The sequence below is a fragment of the Euphorbia lathyris genome, chromosome 10, assembly GCF_963576675.1.
Source record: "Euphorbia lathyris chromosome 10, ddEupLath1.1, whole genome shotgun sequence".
Lineage (NCBI taxonomy): Eukaryota > Viridiplantae > Streptophyta > Magnoliopsida > Malpighiales > Euphorbiaceae > Euphorbia > Euphorbia lathyris.
This window is the reverse complement of record NC_088919.1, coordinates 31,551,836-31,570,457: the sequence shown is the minus strand read 5'-3', so window position 1 is coordinate 31,570,457 and position 18,622 is coordinate 31,551,836. Positions and strand designations below refer to the sequence as shown.

The window sequence follows — 18,622 nt, the reverse complement described above, 5'->3', positions numbered from 1 at the left end:
GGCAATAATAAAATATGTATAATTTTGATATTAAAATTATGATATTATATTTCTTTTTGTTCGATGATAGAACGATTAATATTTATTTAATAATTATTTATTGTCGTTAAAAATAGTTAAAATTTTGGACATTGTTTATTTTGTATGCTTTTGTTCATATTGATTTTAATGTAGCTTCCTTCAATCCAAAAGCTCATATAATAATAAATTAAAAATAATTTTTTAAAATTTGATTAAGTTTGCCACAGTGATGTTCATGGCTAAATAAGGTTTGTAGCCACGACTGTTTTATTTTTGCCATAGTTATACTCGTGGCTAAGCAAGGGTTCCTGCTACGAGTGTTCTATTTTTGCCACGATCATGCTTGTGGCTAAGTGGAGTTGTTTGCCACGGGCCACTATATCTTGCCACAGTTATTTTACTTTTGCCACGATTTTACCTGTGGCAAAAGGATATGATAAGCCACGGATTTTCTCGTGGCATAAAAACAAATTTATGCCACGACCATTATTTTCCCGTGGCAACTATCTAGCCACGCTCACTTGCGCCACGAGAGCACCCACCTTGAATTTCCGTGGCTAAATAGCATAGCCACGAAAATATTACACTTGGGCCACGATTTTAACTGTGGCACAAGTGATGATTTGTTCTAGTGCCATTCCATTCAATTTTACACCTCATTGAAGCACTTGTGTTCTTAGTCAATGTTTCCAATGCCATATGGGAAATGTCACATATCCACCGCTTAATTAGAAATTCTCTCATATTAATGTGCCTATGCATGCACTGAATTCTAATATCTTCCAACATTGTGATTATTGTCTTATGCCTAGCAGCTAGGATCCAACTGTTAAAGGTTTCTGACATGTTGTTGGCCATAATATCACAACTGTTGCCTGTTGGAAAAAAACCCTGCAAAACTTTTCCTTATCATAATTGATTAAATCCGCAACAATTTTTCTTGCCCCCTAGCTTGCTTAACTCATCTAGATTCGCCCTCAAAGGTTGATTTACAAACCCTCCAAAAACACTGCCTTCTTTCAACCCCCAATTTGACAAGATGTGCCTAGCACACATCCTATGTTTGGCCTCTGGCAACACCTCTTGAATTGCAGGAATCAGCCCCTAGTTAAACCACATGTATATCAAAACATACCCAACACATTAAACCAACACATGCCCAACACATTAAATCAAAACATGAAACATATACATGAACTTGAACACATGAACTCAACACATGAAACCAACACATTAAACCAATACAGGAAATCAACACATGAAATCAACATTAAACTAACTTGTCTATGAAATGAACACATGAAAACCATCATATGAAATCAACATACCTTTTGCATATCAGTTACAACTGTGAAGTTTGCTCCTTCACTCATACCCAAATCTTCTTGCACCAACTTTATAAACCATTTCCATGTTTCCTTCGTTTCACTGTCAACTACTGCCCATGCGATAGGAAACATTTGCGAGTTCCCATCTTTGGCAGTACAAGACAATAACTGTCCCTTGCATATGCCCTTTAAGAAACACCCATCCATGCCAATGGTTCTCCTGCATCCTTCCTTGAAACCCTGCTTCATCGCATTAAAACACACATAAAAGCCCCGAAATATATGTCTTGGAGGAATGTCCTTTATATCCACATGCACCACACAAGTAGACCTCGGATTGGACCTTAGAATCTCATCTCTATAGTCATATAGCCTCATAAATTCTTCTCTGTAGTCCCATATGAATTGTTGTATGACCTTGAACTTGGCTCTCGTGCAAACTGTTTTCCCCACATAAAGTTCCAGCTTCTCCTTAACCAACTCTTGCAGTCTCCATATTCTAATGCTTGGATTGTCTGTAATTTTCTCCTTAAAGAACTTCGCAATAAACTTTGAGTGACAATGCTTGTTCCTATTTGTCCTTTGACATGTGTGAGTAGGATAGTAAGTCTTCACCACAAAGTTCTTCGTTCTTTTGTCTTCACTAGCGAACAGTTGCCATGGACATTCCCGACATCGAGCTCTGACCCTGTGATAATCATTTGGTTTGAACTTTAGATGTGCACCCTTTTTACAGCATACTTACCCACTGCCTCTCTAAACTCATAAACACTTTTGAAAACCATCCTGATCTCAAACACTGGCATCTCAAAATGTGGATCATAACGCATCCTTGTCCTTTTCCTTCTTTTTGGCCCATCCTCATCTTCAGAATTTGAATCAAAGATATCTACATCAAAGGATCCAATGTAGTCTTCATCTCCTCCTAGAAGGTTATCCTTGTCCTTCTTATGGAAACTAGATTCACCACCATCCACCCCTTTATTAGTGCCTGGAGGTCTTAACTGAACTTCAATAGGAGGTTGTGGCCGTTTTCTATTGGATCTGTCCCTTTTCTGTTCTGTAACGCATTCTCTGACTTGTGCTAGTTCTTCATCACACTCACTGTCATCTGAATCATTAATGTTCTCTTTGTCAAAATCCGGGTCTTCTTCTGAGTCTTCACTTCCATCTGAGCTTCCTTCTGTAGCTGATTCTGAACTCAGCTCGAACTCACCATCTTCTTCAGCAGGTTGTTGTATATCAACTGGATCTGGATGAACAGTTTCATTCAATGGAGTTGCCATTTCTTCATTAGCATGTTCTGGTGAAGTAGGGCTTGTATTAATGCACATATTTGCTACACTTGCCAGGTTGTCATCACCCTCCATGTCATCCCCATCTTGGGCCCCACTTGTTTTGGCGTCAACAGTTTTATCAACAAAAACATCTACACTATCAACTGAGCCCTTACAACTGAACATTGTTAGAAGATCAATGTCATTCAACAACACAAGCAACGACCCAGTCTTCCCATTTCTGTAGTATATTGAACCACATGTCTCGTAACCCAAGCCCCTAATTACCCATAACAAATCAAGCCTACTCTTCATCATGTACAGTACCACTAGAATATTTCAATCCTAACCCATCCTTTACAACCCTACCACCATGATGCAATCTAACAATCACATAACCATCACCCATTTTGATCACTGATAAAAACAGAGCATGCAATAACAATAAGACTAAAACGGAAAAAACTTATAAAATCCATCAATTGAAAACCAGATGCTCACTAACCTCTTCCGGCGACAAAGAACTTCTAGCAACCCAAAATTTCTTTCGATATAAAGCAGCTGATCATCGTAAACTCTCTAACCACCCGATTCCTTTATCAACTCGTGCGATGAAGTGAGATAAGCCAAAGTTAACCCTAAATCGTCTACCGTGAACGCAAAGTGCGATCAAAACGCAACCTTGAGTTTTAACTTACGCCATTTCCTTTCATCTGTGGTGTTTTTGATCGACGAAGAAGAAGAATACGAAGAGACTGTAGAGTGATCAATACGTTCTTAACAAATATTTTGAGGGTAATTATGTCTTTTACCACCAATTGCTGACATCGAGCTCCTAATATCGGTCAAAATGCCATGTGTCATTCGTAAAGTCAGCCTGCTCGCGTGTGGCTATCACGTAGTCAAGGTTGTTTCCGTTGTGTCTAAATAAGGGACCAATAATATCACTTTTATTAAGTTGGAGGGGTTAATAGGACGTCCCTTAAAATCAGGGGGCAAAATGATTAAAGTGGACAAGTTCAGGGGCTACTTATGGTCTAGGCGAAATTAAATTGAGAAGTTAGTTGTCTGAAAAGCTCAGCCCCACTAACGTCTACGGTCTGCTCAACTCAAGCCTCTCCTCGGAACCCTTAGCCAAAGCGACTCACCACCAGCGATCTGACTCATCCCCCATCCATCAGATCACTCACCATCGAGCATTGTAGCTCAGCTCAGCAGCCCTCTCGATACCAACTAGTCTGGTCGAGCAACAGCCACGCCTCGACTATTGATCGCATCATCTCCGGCTGAGTCCAGGTTAATTAATTATTTTATTTTCAACTCTAACTTGGGTTTTCTGAAGTTGGAAAGTTATGAAATTAGGATTCAATAGTTTATGTATGATTGGTGAAGCAAATTGCGTTAGTATTTCTTGTGATTTTACTGCATATAGAAGTGTGTTAGTTTTTTATTTTTATTTTTATATTTTAATTTGTTCTTTCTGTTTAATTATCAATAAATTGAGTTTCTTTTAGTTGCTTTAAAAGATGCGTAGCTGGTTGTATGTTCTGCATGTTTGACAGAAGTAGTTTCACAGGTTCGCAGCTTTTTAAAATTGTATTCATCTTTCCGGTTGTTTGCAGGGTTTTAAATTGTATCAACCTTTTCGCAGGTTTACAGGTTTTTTGAATTGTATCCATCTACATTCAACCAAAAAAGGAAGGAGTTGTTTATACAATATCTGACGTTAGCTGTGTTTTGATTTCCCGACAACTGAAAATGTATGTATATGTGAGAATTTGTTGAATTTCCTTTTCTGATTTTGATTTAGTGCTGTATTAACTTTCGTAGTGAGAAATTGTTTATTTTCCTGATGCTTTAGATCAGTTTGATACCAGGTCAAGCACTGATTTTCTGTATGTTATATTAAGCTGTGTGACTGCAATCCGATAGTGTTGATAGTTATTTGCAACATGACATGCTATGAATTTTTTAAGTTTTATCTTGCTTGTGGCTTTGAATGATTCTTTTCGTCAGAATCTACATTTGCTTGCGTGTGGCTTTCAAAACTAACTATTCCATTAGAGTGAATTATGGTTTTCTTTTTTCAGAATTGAAAAAAAAAAACATGAATCATGGTAACCTATAGGATTATCATCATGCATTGTGCACCAAATTTTTATACAGATTTTGATTACAAATTGGTCAATTGATTGGCTGAGTTTTGACTGTAAGTTTATAATTGACTGAATCTGTGGCCCAAAGGCCAAACACAATAAACCGAACACTTTGGTTTGGTTCAAATTGGTATATTGGTTGTGTTCCAATTTTTTCACTATTGTGGTTTTCAGTTTTTTTTAGGTTCTTATTGCATCGAACTGAACATTGTGCACCCTTAGTTTCTTAGCTTCCGGAAATAAGAAGTTTCTCATAAGGAAGGAGTGTCAAGATTTTTTACATGTATTAAGGTCAGGGAGAGAGGGCGAGCCTTGGCGCAACGGTAAACGTTGTTGTCGTGTGACCAAGAGGTCACGGGTTCGAGTCTTAGGAGCGGCCTCTTGCCAAATAAATTGACAGGGGAAGGCTTGCCCCCAGTACACCCTTGTGGTGGGACCCCTCCCCGGACCCTCGCTCAGCGGGGACGCGTAGTGCACTGGGCCACCCTTTTTTTTTATTAAGGTCAGAGAGATGATTGATTGTGTAACGTAATTTACTATGAAGTGCTGTCAATATGGGTCATGGCACGATAACACGATTCGCGTAACCCGCAAATTAAACGGGTTAGGGTTGAAGCTTAATGGGTCAGAGTGTTAAACGGGTCGACTCGCAGAACTCGTTAAATAAACGGGTCGGGTCGCGAGTTGACTCGCAAACTCGCTACAACCCGTATAATTTTAGACGAGTTAACGTGTCGTGTCAACCTGTTTCACTAACCCGCAAAACCCGACCCATATAACCCGTATAACCCGTTTAGCTATTGAAAATATCAAATTTCATTATGGGTATACTAGTAATTTTAGAGCTTGATATATATATGTATCAAATTGTTTGGTTTTCCAATCTTAGGGATTTCGATTGTCCAGCCACCAAAGACCTATCCTCTCAAAGTTTTCTCCTTCAAAATTTTTCAACCCTTTCCACCGCTGCTACCCACCTTTCTGCCGCCGCTGCTGCTACCTTTCCGGCACCGTTACCGTTCCGCCACCGTTTCTAATCTCCTTACCGCCGTCCTCTCTGTGAAGAAGAGGTGTCCCTTCCAGAGCCAATCCCCTCCATAACAGATAAACAAGGCTTTAATTCTTCATTTTTCTGGCAGTTTATCTACTTGTGATTCTGATTTGCTTTTGTTTTTGTTTTATTGGGATGTGATTATTTTTACATATAAAATATATTTAGAAGTTGAGCTATCTTTTTGGATATGTAAGAGCATGAATATTGAATTATCTGCTGTCTCTGAGTATATTTATAAAAATAGTGTAGGTTTTAATGATGAAATAATGATATTGAATTGATAAGTTTATTAGTTGGGCTTTGATTAATGTCTAATATGTTCATCAGTTGTTATAAGTTTATTAGTTGTTTAATGGATTTGCTGAAATTTTATTGAAAGTTTAAAGTGTTAATGGGTCAGATAACTCGTTTAGGATGTTCTGACTCGTTAAGTATAAACGGGTTGTGTTAAAAATTGACCCGTTTATTTATTAATTTAGTTAAACGGGTTATCCAGGTTGACCCGTGTCAACCCGTGTTTTAACCGAGTCGTGTCGTGTCAACCCGTTACGTTAAACGATTCGTGTCTGGGTTTCAATAAACGGGTCACCTGAGTAGGTTGACACAACCCGTTTATGACCCATTAACCCATTTTGACACCCCTTTATGCTGCATAAAGATGATTTGCTATTTGAGCAAGTTAACGAGGATGGTTTTATATTTGTATATATGAGTAACTTGTGGGCCTGTAATTCTTGTGTAATATGTTGGCCTATCTCTTCTAATTACTTTGATTGTGTTGCTTTAGGCCTATATTTTGAAGTGTCTTGGACATGAAAGAAAGGAATACTACTTCAACCTTCACGCGCATTTTAGCAAATTGTGCTGCTCAGGTTTGTTAATGTGCTTCAACTTAGGGACCCAATTGCATCTCTTTCCCAAATGGCTAAAACTATTAGGCATCATTAGTGGCATTTAAATTCTGCTTTTTGTTAAATATATAGACACTGTAAGTATTGTGGATGGGTAATCTGGCATCTATAATGGTATAGTTGCCATGATTTGGATGTAAAAGCCTAAACTGAGGTAGTATGCCTTTTGCATGAAAATTTTTGGCTACTTAAACATAACATTTTGGAAACACTAGGTAAGAAGGAAAAAGTTGATGAAATTTCAAAAAGATCTGATCTTATTGTGGATTCACTTATTGAAGTAATCATATTCATGATTTTTGAAATTGGATACTGTATTCAAGAGCTAATTTATATTAGCATTTCCTTTTCTTTGAATTACTTAATAAAACGTAGAAAAATAATAGTTCTTTTTATTATCTTATAGGCTTATGGCTATTGCATAATTTGTAGAGTCTTCCTGTTGGAAATCCTCTTTAATTATAAATAAGTTGATACTTGCGTAGGTAGAAATGAAGAATGGCAGTTGATCTGTTACAAGCTCCCGTGCCTCTTCTTTTCCTACTGGAATTTTTCTTACGTTATGATAGTAAGCTGTTATATATATATATGCAGAACATGTAATATGATGCCCTGCTATTTAATATACCAAAATTTTCAATCCTATCTTGCAGGCAAAAATTTATGGGGGCTGTGTCGCTGCTAAGGTTCCAGAAATTGAACGGGATATGTGCCTAAAAGAATTTCTTGCTCTGAAAAACTGCATGCAGAATATGGTAGCTTATTTTGTTTTTTCTTTGTCAAAAAAAATCTATTGATAAGGAATAAAGTCTTTGACATGAGACCTGAAGAAGAAAATAGAAGTTCATATTGTTTATTTTTCTTAAAAGAAGCTTTTAGAATAATTGTGTTTTTTTTTTCACAGCTTCGAAAGAAGGCTTGAGCTTTTGTCTTCGACAGTTTGTTCATATATCTAAGTAATTATATGACTCAGGCTTTGGATCGCCCACTTCAGTACTCGCCATAATTTTTTTTATTTTTATTCTCAAGCTCGAGAGGCAAAGAACTCGAGAATGTCTGGGAAAGCATCAAGTTCACAGCAAAATGTTGGTTTTAGTGGGTCTGGAGGACTGTCACATGTTTATGTTCAATATCCGCCATTAAGATGTAGCATTCCAGGATCAAGGGGTTTATATTACGATGATGGTAGTAAGTTGCTACTTGCCCTAACATCTGATCAGGTAACATGATGTTAGATTCAATTATTCATGCAATGACCTGCCAGTCCTTTATCAAGTTTTTATCAATTTTGTTGGAATTATTTTTTACATATTCAAACATCATAATATTTTTCTAACTAATTGATCTTTTGCTTTGTTTTAATTCAGGTTTTTTCTTGGAAGATCGTTCCCTTTGATCCTCATGTTACTCCTTCATCTGACCCTATATGTGAAGGGCCTATTTTATCTATTCGATATTCTTTAGATTCAAAGTTCATAGCAATCCAACGATCTAGTCAAGAGATACAGTTCTGGCATAGAGAAACAAAGGAAACCTTTAGTCACAAGTTGAAGTCTGAGTCGGAGAGTATACTGGGATTCTTTTGGACTGATTGTCCACTCTGCAACTTTGTACTTGTGAAAACAAGGTTTGTAGAAGCTTTCTGTCTATTTTTGCCTATAAAAGAATGAAAACTTTTGAGTGTTCTTTTAATTTTTCATTATGTCAGCTGGGCTTCAGTTCACATTTGTTTGGTTTCAAACAGCAACATCATATTTCATTTAGATCTATTGATCATGCGGAAAATAAAATTAGCAATTTGCATTATAGCAGTAGGTTATAGGAAATTTCCATTAGGTTTAAAGCACTATTAGCTCTCTGACCTATTATTTTGTAACATTTGCCTCCTGACCTGACCTATCAAAATTGGTGAAATCTCAACCGATGTAGATGGTAAATTAACAATTTTTGTTAACTTTTAACAGTTCCATTAAATTTTTATGGATCGGGGTTCTGTTAGATAGCTTAAGGTTTTAACAGAACTGTTAACTTATTGTCCATATTGGTTGAGATTTCACCAATTTTGATAGGTCAGGGGTAAATGTTACTGTAATAATGTAAGCATGGTATGGGTCTTGTAGGTATGGGTAGGTATGGGTCTGTCTAGGTATGGGCTGTAGTGTCTAGGTAGTATCCGTAATGTGTATATATTTGTGTATTCTCCTTGAATGAAATATATTCATATAGTTTTAGTCTATATGGTATCCCATGTGTTTCCAGTGTATTCACATGGTCTGTAACAGTTACCAAATAATAGGTCAGGAGGCAAAGACTAACATTTTGGACAGGTCAGGGGGCAAATGTTAACAAATAATAGGTCATGGGGTAACATGATGTTAGATTCAATTATAGGCTAATAGTGCTTTAAGCCTTTTCCGTTATGAATTTAAGTTACTATGTACTAAACCATCATGATTTGCCTGTAGAGTATTGCATCTTGTGATTAGCAGTCCTTAGAACACAAAGGTTTATGTAGTAATACTTGCTCCTTATATATATATATATTAACATAAAGTCTGGAGTATTAGGTTTTGTTTTGATATGCTGATAAAATCTTTTTTCTCAGTGGGCTTGATTTACTTGCCTATGATTTTGAGTCAAAATCACTCAACTTGGTGGAGACAAGGAGATTGAATGTGAGTTGGTATGTCTACACACATGAGAGTCGCTTGGTTCTTCTTGCTTCAGGAATGCAGTGCAAGACATTCACTGGATTTCAGGTGTGTTTACATTAATGGTTATGATCTTATGTTTTATTGATTCATTCTTAACTTCGCTAATTTCTCAGCTGTGCTAATCTATCCAGTAAACTGCATTAGGCTTAGGTCCATTGTCCACAGTACATATAAATCATGATTTACATTTGCCAACAACCTGGGCTGCAGTGATTTTAATTGATGAATGCAATTATTAAGAACATAGCAACTTCATTTGGCATCTGTCGTGCTTCAGTCAATATGTTCAGTCAATATGGAATGCTTAATATGGTGATCCATGGGAGCTTCTTGACAATTATCAGTAACTTCAAATATTTTACAGATTGCTATTTATTCTATTCAGCTTTCATCTGCTGGTATTGTTCGCTTGCCAAAGTTTGATATGGCAATGGCCAAATCTGATGCCAACAGTAAGCCTGTCCTAGCTGCTGAAGATATCTATATTGTGACTGTGTAGGTTTCTTTGCCTGGTTCCATTTCAGTGACAAATATGTATAAGTTGCTGCTGTGGTAATCCTATTATTTGTTAATATTTTCAGCTATGGGAGGATATACTGCATGCAAATTGACAGAGTAGCAATGCTACTTCATTCATATAGATTTTATCGTGATGCTGTTGTACAACAGGTGAGCAACTTGCTTCAAATTTCCCTATCATCTTCTTGTCTCTTCTCTCCACTGGAGTAGGCTTCTTAGTTGCTTATGCTGTTATTGAAGTTTATTGCAAACAGAATTTAGCTTTTTGGTATTAGCTTTATAATCACTTGATTCAGCATAGTACTATCATTTATTTTGTATATATATGGTTGACACTTTTCTGTTGAATGGTTGATGTTTTAGCTTTTGTCAAGTTCTACTTTTGATTTTTTTTTTTTCCTTTTTTGTGCTCTTGTTTGCATTCCCTTGGGGAATTGTATTTTTAGATAGAATATCCATTTTTATGGAATGTATTCCATGCCATACTTATTTTATTTAGGGGGCATTTGGTTTAAACTTTGGAATCTGAATGACTATTTGTTTCTTTTGTTTGGTTTAATCCCGAATCGGAACATTTGTTGTTCAAATTTCGGAATCAGAATCGAAATAGGAAAAAATCAAAATTTATTAGATAATGATAATAATTTATTTGATAGGTAAATAAAATATAAAAATCATCAACAGAAAACAAATTGAAAAAATATAAATCAAATTTATACTATCAAAAATATTAAAAATTTCAAACCAAATAAAAGTTCATTAAAAAATATAGGGTAAATTACACCCATGGACATTGAACTTTATTCATTTTCACTGTATGACCACTAAACTTCAAAAGGTACATAAAAGACACTCAACTTTACACTTTCTAACGTTGTGGCCATTAAACTTCAATTAACGCCTTAAAATGACGGTTGATGCCCTCAAACTAAAAATTTCCAAGAATTGATGATATTCTAAGCAACTTTAATTCTTCAAGTTTTTTGTTTTGAGGTCATGGTGTTGTTTGGTTAGGAGAGCCAAAGTGAATGTTTAGAGTGAGAAAGCTCCAGAAATGGTGATTTGGAGAACAAAAAATGTGATTCTATGGTAAATGCGGTTCTAAACAAGGACATTTTCATTTTGACGTCGTCAACGGTCATTTTGAGGCGTTAATTGAAGCTTAGTAGCCATAACGTTAGAAAGTGTAAAGTTGAGTGACTTTTATGTTAGTTTTGAAGTTCAATGGTCATACTGTGAAAATGAGTAAACTTCAGTGGTCATACCGTGAAACTAAGTAAAGTTCAGGGCCATGGGTATAATTTATCAAAAAATATATTATGAATATAAAATTTCAGTGATATAGAAAACTAACAAATACCTCCAGTAATATATAAACGTTGAAAGAGAAGTTCTATAAAAAAACGTTGAAAAAAATAACCAACATCAACTCATCTCTCTAGGTAAAACGTGGCTATTTAATTTGATTCCGTAGGAATCAAATTTGATTGACATGAGTTGGAGGGGGAAATAGCTCATTCCATCATTTATTAGAATTACATGCCCATTCCCTAACTAAAATTGGTTAAGCAAACATTAGAAATGGGAATATCTCATTCCCATTCCCATGCCATGGTGTTTATTTAACCCAACCAAACCCTCCCTTAATACTTACCGGGTGTTTGGTTCAAACCATAGTTATTAATGGCGCACCTGAGGTGCCAAAGGTGCATGGCGCACAAACCAGGCCTAGCGCCTCACCACCCTCCATGGCGGGCGCAGTCACCTAGCGCTCGCCTTTGTGCGCCAAGGCACAGAGCTCATTATTAATTAGTTACTTTGTATTTGTCGTTTAACTGTAAAATCAGAAACAAAGTGCAAATATTTGAAAGCTACTTGTAAAAGGAAAGACTATTTTTTTTAGGTGCCCAAACAAACCCCAAATAAAAGATGTTACTTGCTGAAGGGGAGTGTTTGAAAGCTTTTTTGCATAGTTCAGGTAGACCTAATTTTGTAGAGTAATCAATGAATTTAAGAAACATGTTTCCAATACATTAAATAGGTTCAGAGTTGGACCCTCTTAAGACTTTGTTTAAATTTCCATTTGAGATATGCATACCTGCAGCTGATTGTTTGAGCTTTTTGATATGCATTGTATTTTTTCCTGTGTTATATCATTTGAATTGGTAAATTACACCCATGGCCACTGAACTTTGCCCATTTTCACGGTATGACTATTGAACTTCAAAACGTAACATAAAAGCCACTGAACTTCACACTTTGTTACACCAGTAGCCACTATTACCGTTGACTCACCTTTTTTACCTTTCACTCCCTTTTCAGAAGGTTACTTTTCTCTCTCTCCCTATTTTTTCCCCCTTCTTTCTTTCACAACTTCATCTCTTTCTTTCTCTATATTTCTCTCTCCTCCTAAAATTTCTCTACCCAATTCTCAAACCCAACTGCCCCAAATCCATGCCCATTTCCTTCGCCATGGCCTTCATCAATTGAACCAAATCCTTTCGATCCTACAATGGAGAAGTTATTCTCTTTTTTCACCCCAACGGTTTTGAGCTTGCTCCTGATTTCCGTTTTTATTATTTGGAAGAAGAAATGCCAAACCAAAATCTGCACAATAAACTTCCGCAGCCACCCAAGTTACCTCTCATCGGAAACGTCCACCAACTTCTCTGTCTACTACCTCATCGCCGCCTAGCCCAACTTTCCAAAATTTATGGACCTCTTATGCAACTTCAACTTAGCCAAGTTTCTGCTGTTGTTGTTTCTTCTCCAGAAGTTGCCGAACAACTCATGAAAGATAATGACATTTAGGTAAGCGATAGATGTCGTGTCTCTGGAGCGGATATCCTTTTTTACAATTGCCAAGACATTGCATTTGCTCCACATGGTGAATATTGGAGACAAATGAGAAAAAATTGCATCTTAGGGTTGCTTAGTACGAAAAGAGTGCAATCATTCAGATCAATCAGGGAAGATGATATATCAAATTTCATTACATCCATTAATTCAAAAGTTGGATCACGAATCAACTTAAGCGAGATGCTTTTTTCTTTGACAAATTCCATTGTAGCAAGAACAGTCATGGATTTGGGGCAGTTGGGTTCGAGAATTGGGTAGAGAACTTTTAGCAGAAGAGAGAGAAAGAGATGAAAGAGAAAAAAATATAGAGAGATAAAGAGATGAAGTTGTGAAAGAAGGGAGGGGTAAAATAGGGAGAGAAATAAAAGTTAACCTGTTGAAGAGGGAGTAAAAAGTAAAAAAGGTGGGTCAACCTTAATAGTGGTCACGGGTGTAACAAAGTGTAAAGTTGAGTGACTTTTATGTTACGTTTTGAAGTTCAGTGGGCAAAGTTTAGTGGCAATTGGTGTAATTTACCCTCATTTGAATGGAAAATATTACCTTAAATGCTATCTGCTGTGGCACAAAATCAGTTGCTAGAATCTGAATTGGTTTGGTGAGTTGTGCAGGGTTCCTTGCCTATATATTCAAGCAAGATTGCTGTAAGCGTAGTGGATAATGTGCTTCTTGTGCATCAAGTTGATGCAAAGGTTGTCATTCTCTATGATATCTTTGCGGATTCTCGAGCACCCATATCTGCTCCACTTCCTCTGTTGTTCAGGGGATTCCCTAGGACCAATATTTCTTTCAATCGATCTGGTGGCAAGAACAGTGAAAGTGCAGAAGCCAGCGTAAGTGATCATGAAGCAATCATTTATGGAGATGACTGGATGTTTCTAGTTCCCGATCTTATATGCGATGTTGCTAATAACTTGCTGTGGAAGATCAATCTAGACTTGGAGGTAATCGTGATTAATTTCTTTCTTTCATATATTTTCAAGTTAGTGTTCTGTCATATTCGAGTGCGAGCCTTGGCGCAACCATAAACGTTGTTGTCGTGTGACCAAGAGGTCACGGGTTCGAGTCTTAGGAGCGGCCTCTTGCCAAATAAATTGGCAGGGGAAGGCTTGCCCCCAGTACACCCTTGTGGTGGGACCCCTCCCCGGACCCTCGCTCAGCGGGGACGCGTAGTGCGACCGGGCCGCCTTTTTTTTTTTTTTTTGTTCTGTAATATTCATCTTTCTTTTCCTTGCAGGCAATTTCTGCAAGTAGCTCTGAAGTTCCTTCAGTTTTGGAGTTCCTGCAGCGGCGGAAGTTGGATGCAAATAAGGTAGATATATAAGTAAATTGATTTTAATTATGCACATATGGTAGGAGCTGTCTTAGAATAAAATAAATATCTCAAGTATCATTCTCCATTTGCAAAAGCTTTTGAATGTTATTTTGAGGCACTAGAATGAGACCATGCTTATGACATTTCATAATATATTTCCCATTACGAGCAACCATCTCCACTATAGAAAGAAATGAACCTTGTCACTTCTTGGTAGCTCCAAGATAAGAACCTTTAAAACATGAACAGGTAACCAAGTTTCAAGAAAGTCTTCCGTAAAGTTTTATATGCATGGATGTCCATTTATTTATACTGTTTTGAAGAACCAACAGAAATTGACCACCCAGTGAGAAAAGATTTGTCGTTTTGTCAGGCATGAACTACTCACTGAAGTAATTTATTTATGATAATTGTGCCTCAATGCATTTGTTGGGTGATGTCATCTTCTGTTACCTTTAACTACTTTATCATGAATTTAGTGATTAAACTTGTTGATTTTTGCATGTCTTTTGTTACAGGCTAAAGAGTTGTGCATGGCAATAACACGCACTGTTATCTTGGAAAGGAGACCAGTGAACATGGTTGCCAAGGCAATAGATGTACTTGTTGCTAATTATTCCCACTCAATCAAAACAGGCAGCTATTTCAAGGGAGTAAAAATTTCAACTTCTAGTGGGGCACATGTAAGTAATTCCAGGTCCAGTACCAATCTGTCTGCGAGTGGAGTTGATGCACTTGGAAAATCGTCCCAACATGAATTTACTGTGCAAGTTGACAATGAATCCCTCAATAGGTTTTCAAATCTTTCCACTTCAGACTCTGAAGATGATTCACACTTTAATGCTATAAGAAGCACCATAGGTGGTTCTCAGAATGTGGAGATTGAGAACTTATTAGGTAGTGAAAGTTGTAGCACTGAAGTCGAGCCATCATCTACTCAATCTCAGCATCCAAGGCTGAGTAACAACCAAATGAGCGCTAATGTTTATGAGCGGCAAGAAATGCAACTTGCTTCGCCAGCAATTTCACCTGACGAGATGTATAGCTTTGTGTTTGCTCCAGTTGAGGAAGAGATGGTGGGAGACCCGTCTTACTTAGTTTCCATCATTGTAGAATTCCTTCGCAGGTACGCTATTGATTGTAGCTTATTTGAAGCTTTTAGCACTATAACTAAAGATTGGTTGCACGCAAAGGTTTTGTAGTGGTTGTCACCTATTCTACCTATTGCTTTGCATGGACTTGTGAATGCTCATACTGTCAAAAGAAATTTGTTTATCATTGATTCTATTCATTGTAATGCTGAATTAGTAAATTTCTTATTCTTTCGTTAATTAGGATGTAGTTTTTCTAAGGCCTGAAATCATCTCTCCAATGCAATTCTATCCAAACATGAACAAAATGAACTTCAGATTTTCGAAGGGGGATATCTGGTGGACCAAATAGCATTTTATCCAATTATAATATGTGAAACAGTGATTATGTAAATTTATTAGTAAAATCAATAATTGCAGGTTTAGAACTGTTACATTGAGTTAATTATAGGGACGGTATTACTCCCCTTGTGGAAAACTAATCAACTTAGTGGTTCTGTTTAGTCTTATGGACCAGGCAATTTAAGCAAAATACCCTCTGACTTTGCTTTAGAATGGTTTGCTTACCTGATAGGAAGCTCGACAAGTGATTGCGGAACACAGGTTGCAGAATGTTTTACAAATAAACTCTTATTTGTTCATGTGTACTATTTGAGGTTGAATGCATATTTTCTCTGTTTTTCCAGTCATGACTTTTTCTTTACGATCTGGCAGCACAAATTTGGAAAAGATTAAAGTTCATCCAAACCTTTATGTGTTGACAATACAACTTCTAGCCCGTAATGAGCGCTATACAGAACTCACATTGTTCATCATGAGCAAGGTCTTGAAATGCTCTTAAATTTTTTAAAATTCTGCTTGTTAAGCTGTAAAAAAATCTCTGTACTCACTATTTATGCTTAAAACTGCCCACTGCAGGTTCTTGAGCCCTCAAAAGAAGTGGCAATGCAACTCCTAGAATCAGGTCGACAGAATTTTCAAATCCGGAAACTAGGTCTGGACATGCTGAGACAGCTCTCTTTACACCACGACTATGTGGTGCTACTGGTGCAAGATGGCTATTATCTTGAAGCTTTACGTTATGTTAGGAAGCATAAGGTAATTTATGCATAACATCTCATTGAGAACTTACAATTTTATACTTGCACTCTAAATCTGAGCTTCACAAAATGTGGGATATTTAACAAAATATACTAAGATACAGGCGGATCTGATTGTTTAAGTTCTGTTTACTGCATGGATGGTGAGCACAACTCACCAATGTGAATTTTATACAAACAACTTTTCTTACATTACCAAAATGGTGTAAATTGCTCTATATTCTTTTTTCTTTTGAAAAGTCCAACAATTTTCCTTTTGGACTGCATTACTCTATATCATAGTTATTAAAGATGGGCCTAAGGCTCGAGGCACATCAAGGCACTAGGCTGAGGGCCTTAGCACCAGAAAGGGGATCGCTGTCGCCAATGCACACCTATATGCCAAATGGTTTTTTTTTTTTTTTAGGATTTTAATCCATCATTGGATTAGACACATCTAGTTTCCAAAATAAACAACAAAAAAAGAAAGACTTTGAAGAGACGCAGATGAGGACAGAGAGGATCAAATCCTTGAAGAAGAATTTGATGATGCTGGAGATGAGTAGGGTGATGCTCATGATGAGTGATTATTGATAATTTGGAGACTCTTGATGAGAAGTAGCTATTGGTCAACTTAGGATTTACTATTTAGTTGAACACTTGAACTTTAGACTATGGGGTTTTATTGCATGTTAGAATTTATGATTAAAAATATTGTCATGATTTAGTATTTATTGCATTTTGATTTTAGAATTTATCATTTCTTATTTTTCAAATATTTATTTTTATGGTTTATATATTTTTATTCTTTTAGTGCGCCTTGTGTTGTGTCTCTGTGGCGCGCTTGAGCTAAGGCTCCAAGACCCCCTTGCGTCATGTACCTTTAATAGCTATGGTCTATATCCTTTCCTGACTTCTATTGATTAGACAGACGTTTACAATGATGCTTGTTAAAAAGAGATGATTAGACTAATTAACTTTGTTTTAAATCAATTGATAAAAAGAATGGATTATATTTATACGTTATACATTGTCCAAAGTTTCAAGACTTCATTTATATGGGATCTTTCATCTTCCAGGTCGCTACTGTCCGCCCATCATTGTTTCTTGAAGCGGCTTCAGCTTCGAGTGATTCACAGCATCTTGCTGCAGTTCTCAGATTCTTTTCAGATTTCATTCCTGGATTTGTGAACACATTGGATCACCAGACATATTACAGCTTTCTCAATGAGATGAACTTGGCTGTAGCAACATAAATTTTTACCTGGTATCCGACCTTTTTCATCTTTTGAGTATGACATACTATCTTAGGGAGAGAGGGAGGATCTGTCATATTTCTTTTGGTTCAATAATATTCTAGTAGTGTAAAATTGTAAGAATAAGTCTGTTGTAGGGCATGGAGGCCAGGCCAGCAAAAGTGTGTTATAAACAGTTTTCACTCTTATAGAAAGATGAGCGACGGGAAATCTTAAGTTGTGATGGTTTCTTCTGGCACGATAGCATGTAAGCAAGGATTCAATGATAGATGGTGCTTGGGGTGCTTTCTCGGTGTGCGATTTCTGATGGAAGAAATTGGAGCTCCATATACAGTTTCCAATGCTTTTCGATGATGAGTAGGTGCTCAAGCTCCCATTGCCCCTCTTTGCATCCGTTCCTGCAAGCAGATGTAAAAAAACCTAGTTACTTCATTAATGTAAATAACGGGGCCTACATGATTTCTCATTAGTGCTGATAAAACACTTGCCTTGATAAACATGTGATGTGATGAGAATGGACGTTATTGTTTGTACTAAGCTCTGATCAGTCGGGCTTGGTTTGACAGATGACTTATTCCTTAATATGGGAATTATAGTGTGGTTTCATTGGAAATTTAATGTCATTTCTATGTAGAAATACCAATTCTTTTACCAATGTAATCCTATTAATGTGGCAAAGGTATATTTCAAAAGATGGGCAACAATAAGAGTTGAAGCCATGGCAGTCGGGTTTTCGAAAAATGGGGTTCATGACATGAGATGAGACAATCCTGTCATGTCCAAAAAAAAAAAAAGATTTGCTTGTTAGTTCTCTCAACATGTTTAAAATAACATAATGATCATCTGAATTTGAATTTGTTTAAAGTGACCTATTTGTTTGAAGTATATATTTCAATTTATTCAATTTGTTTAAATTTATAATAAAGGAAAAGTATAAAAATAAACTTTGTTGTTTGAGTCATTTTCAGTGATTTAAAAATTTACAAATTGGTATCTTAAGTTTGCTTTCCTTAGCAAACAGTGAGGGTTTGAGGGATATTTTTTT

General features: G+C 36.6%; 1 protein-coding gene across 10 annotated transcripts; it reads left to right on the top strand.

The window, feature by feature from the left end:
• Positions 1 to 3,700: 3,700 nt before the first annotated feature.
• LOC136208308 (uncharacterized) lies at positions 3,701 to 18,214 on the top strand. Of its 10 annotated transcripts, none has more exons than XM_065999128.1 (16): positions 3,701 to 3,922; positions 4,278 to 4,386; positions 6,624 to 6,708; positions 7,401 to 7,502; positions 7,652 to 7,703; positions 7,777 to 7,967; positions 8,115 to 8,374; positions 9,353 to 9,506; positions 9,826 to 9,956; positions 10,043 to 10,130; positions 13,448 to 13,780; positions 14,074 to 14,148; positions 14,670 to 15,277; positions 15,957 to 16,065; positions 16,161 to 16,340; positions 17,401 to 18,214. In XM_065999128.1, the coding sequence occupies exons 6-16, from the start codon at positions 7,800 to 7,802 to the stop codon at positions 17,575 to 17,577; spliced, it is 2,283 nt and encodes a 760-aa protein (XP_065855200.1). In that variant the 5' UTR covers positions 3,701 to 3,922; positions 4,278 to 4,386; positions 6,624 to 6,708; positions 7,401 to 7,502; positions 7,652 to 7,703; positions 7,777 to 7,799; the 3' UTR covers positions 17,578 to 18,214. The 10 variants fall into 10 exon arrangements, with proteins under 10 accessions (XP_065855200.1, XP_065855198.1, XP_065855199.1 ...); XM_065999126.1 differs by having other exon boundaries at positions 7,652 to 7,967; positions 17,401 to 17,588; positions 17,715 to 18,214; XM_065999127.1 differs by having other exon boundaries at positions 7,652 to 7,967; positions 17,401 to 17,588; positions 17,705 to 18,214.
• The last annotated feature ends 408 nt before the right edge of the window (positions 18,215 to 18,622 follow it).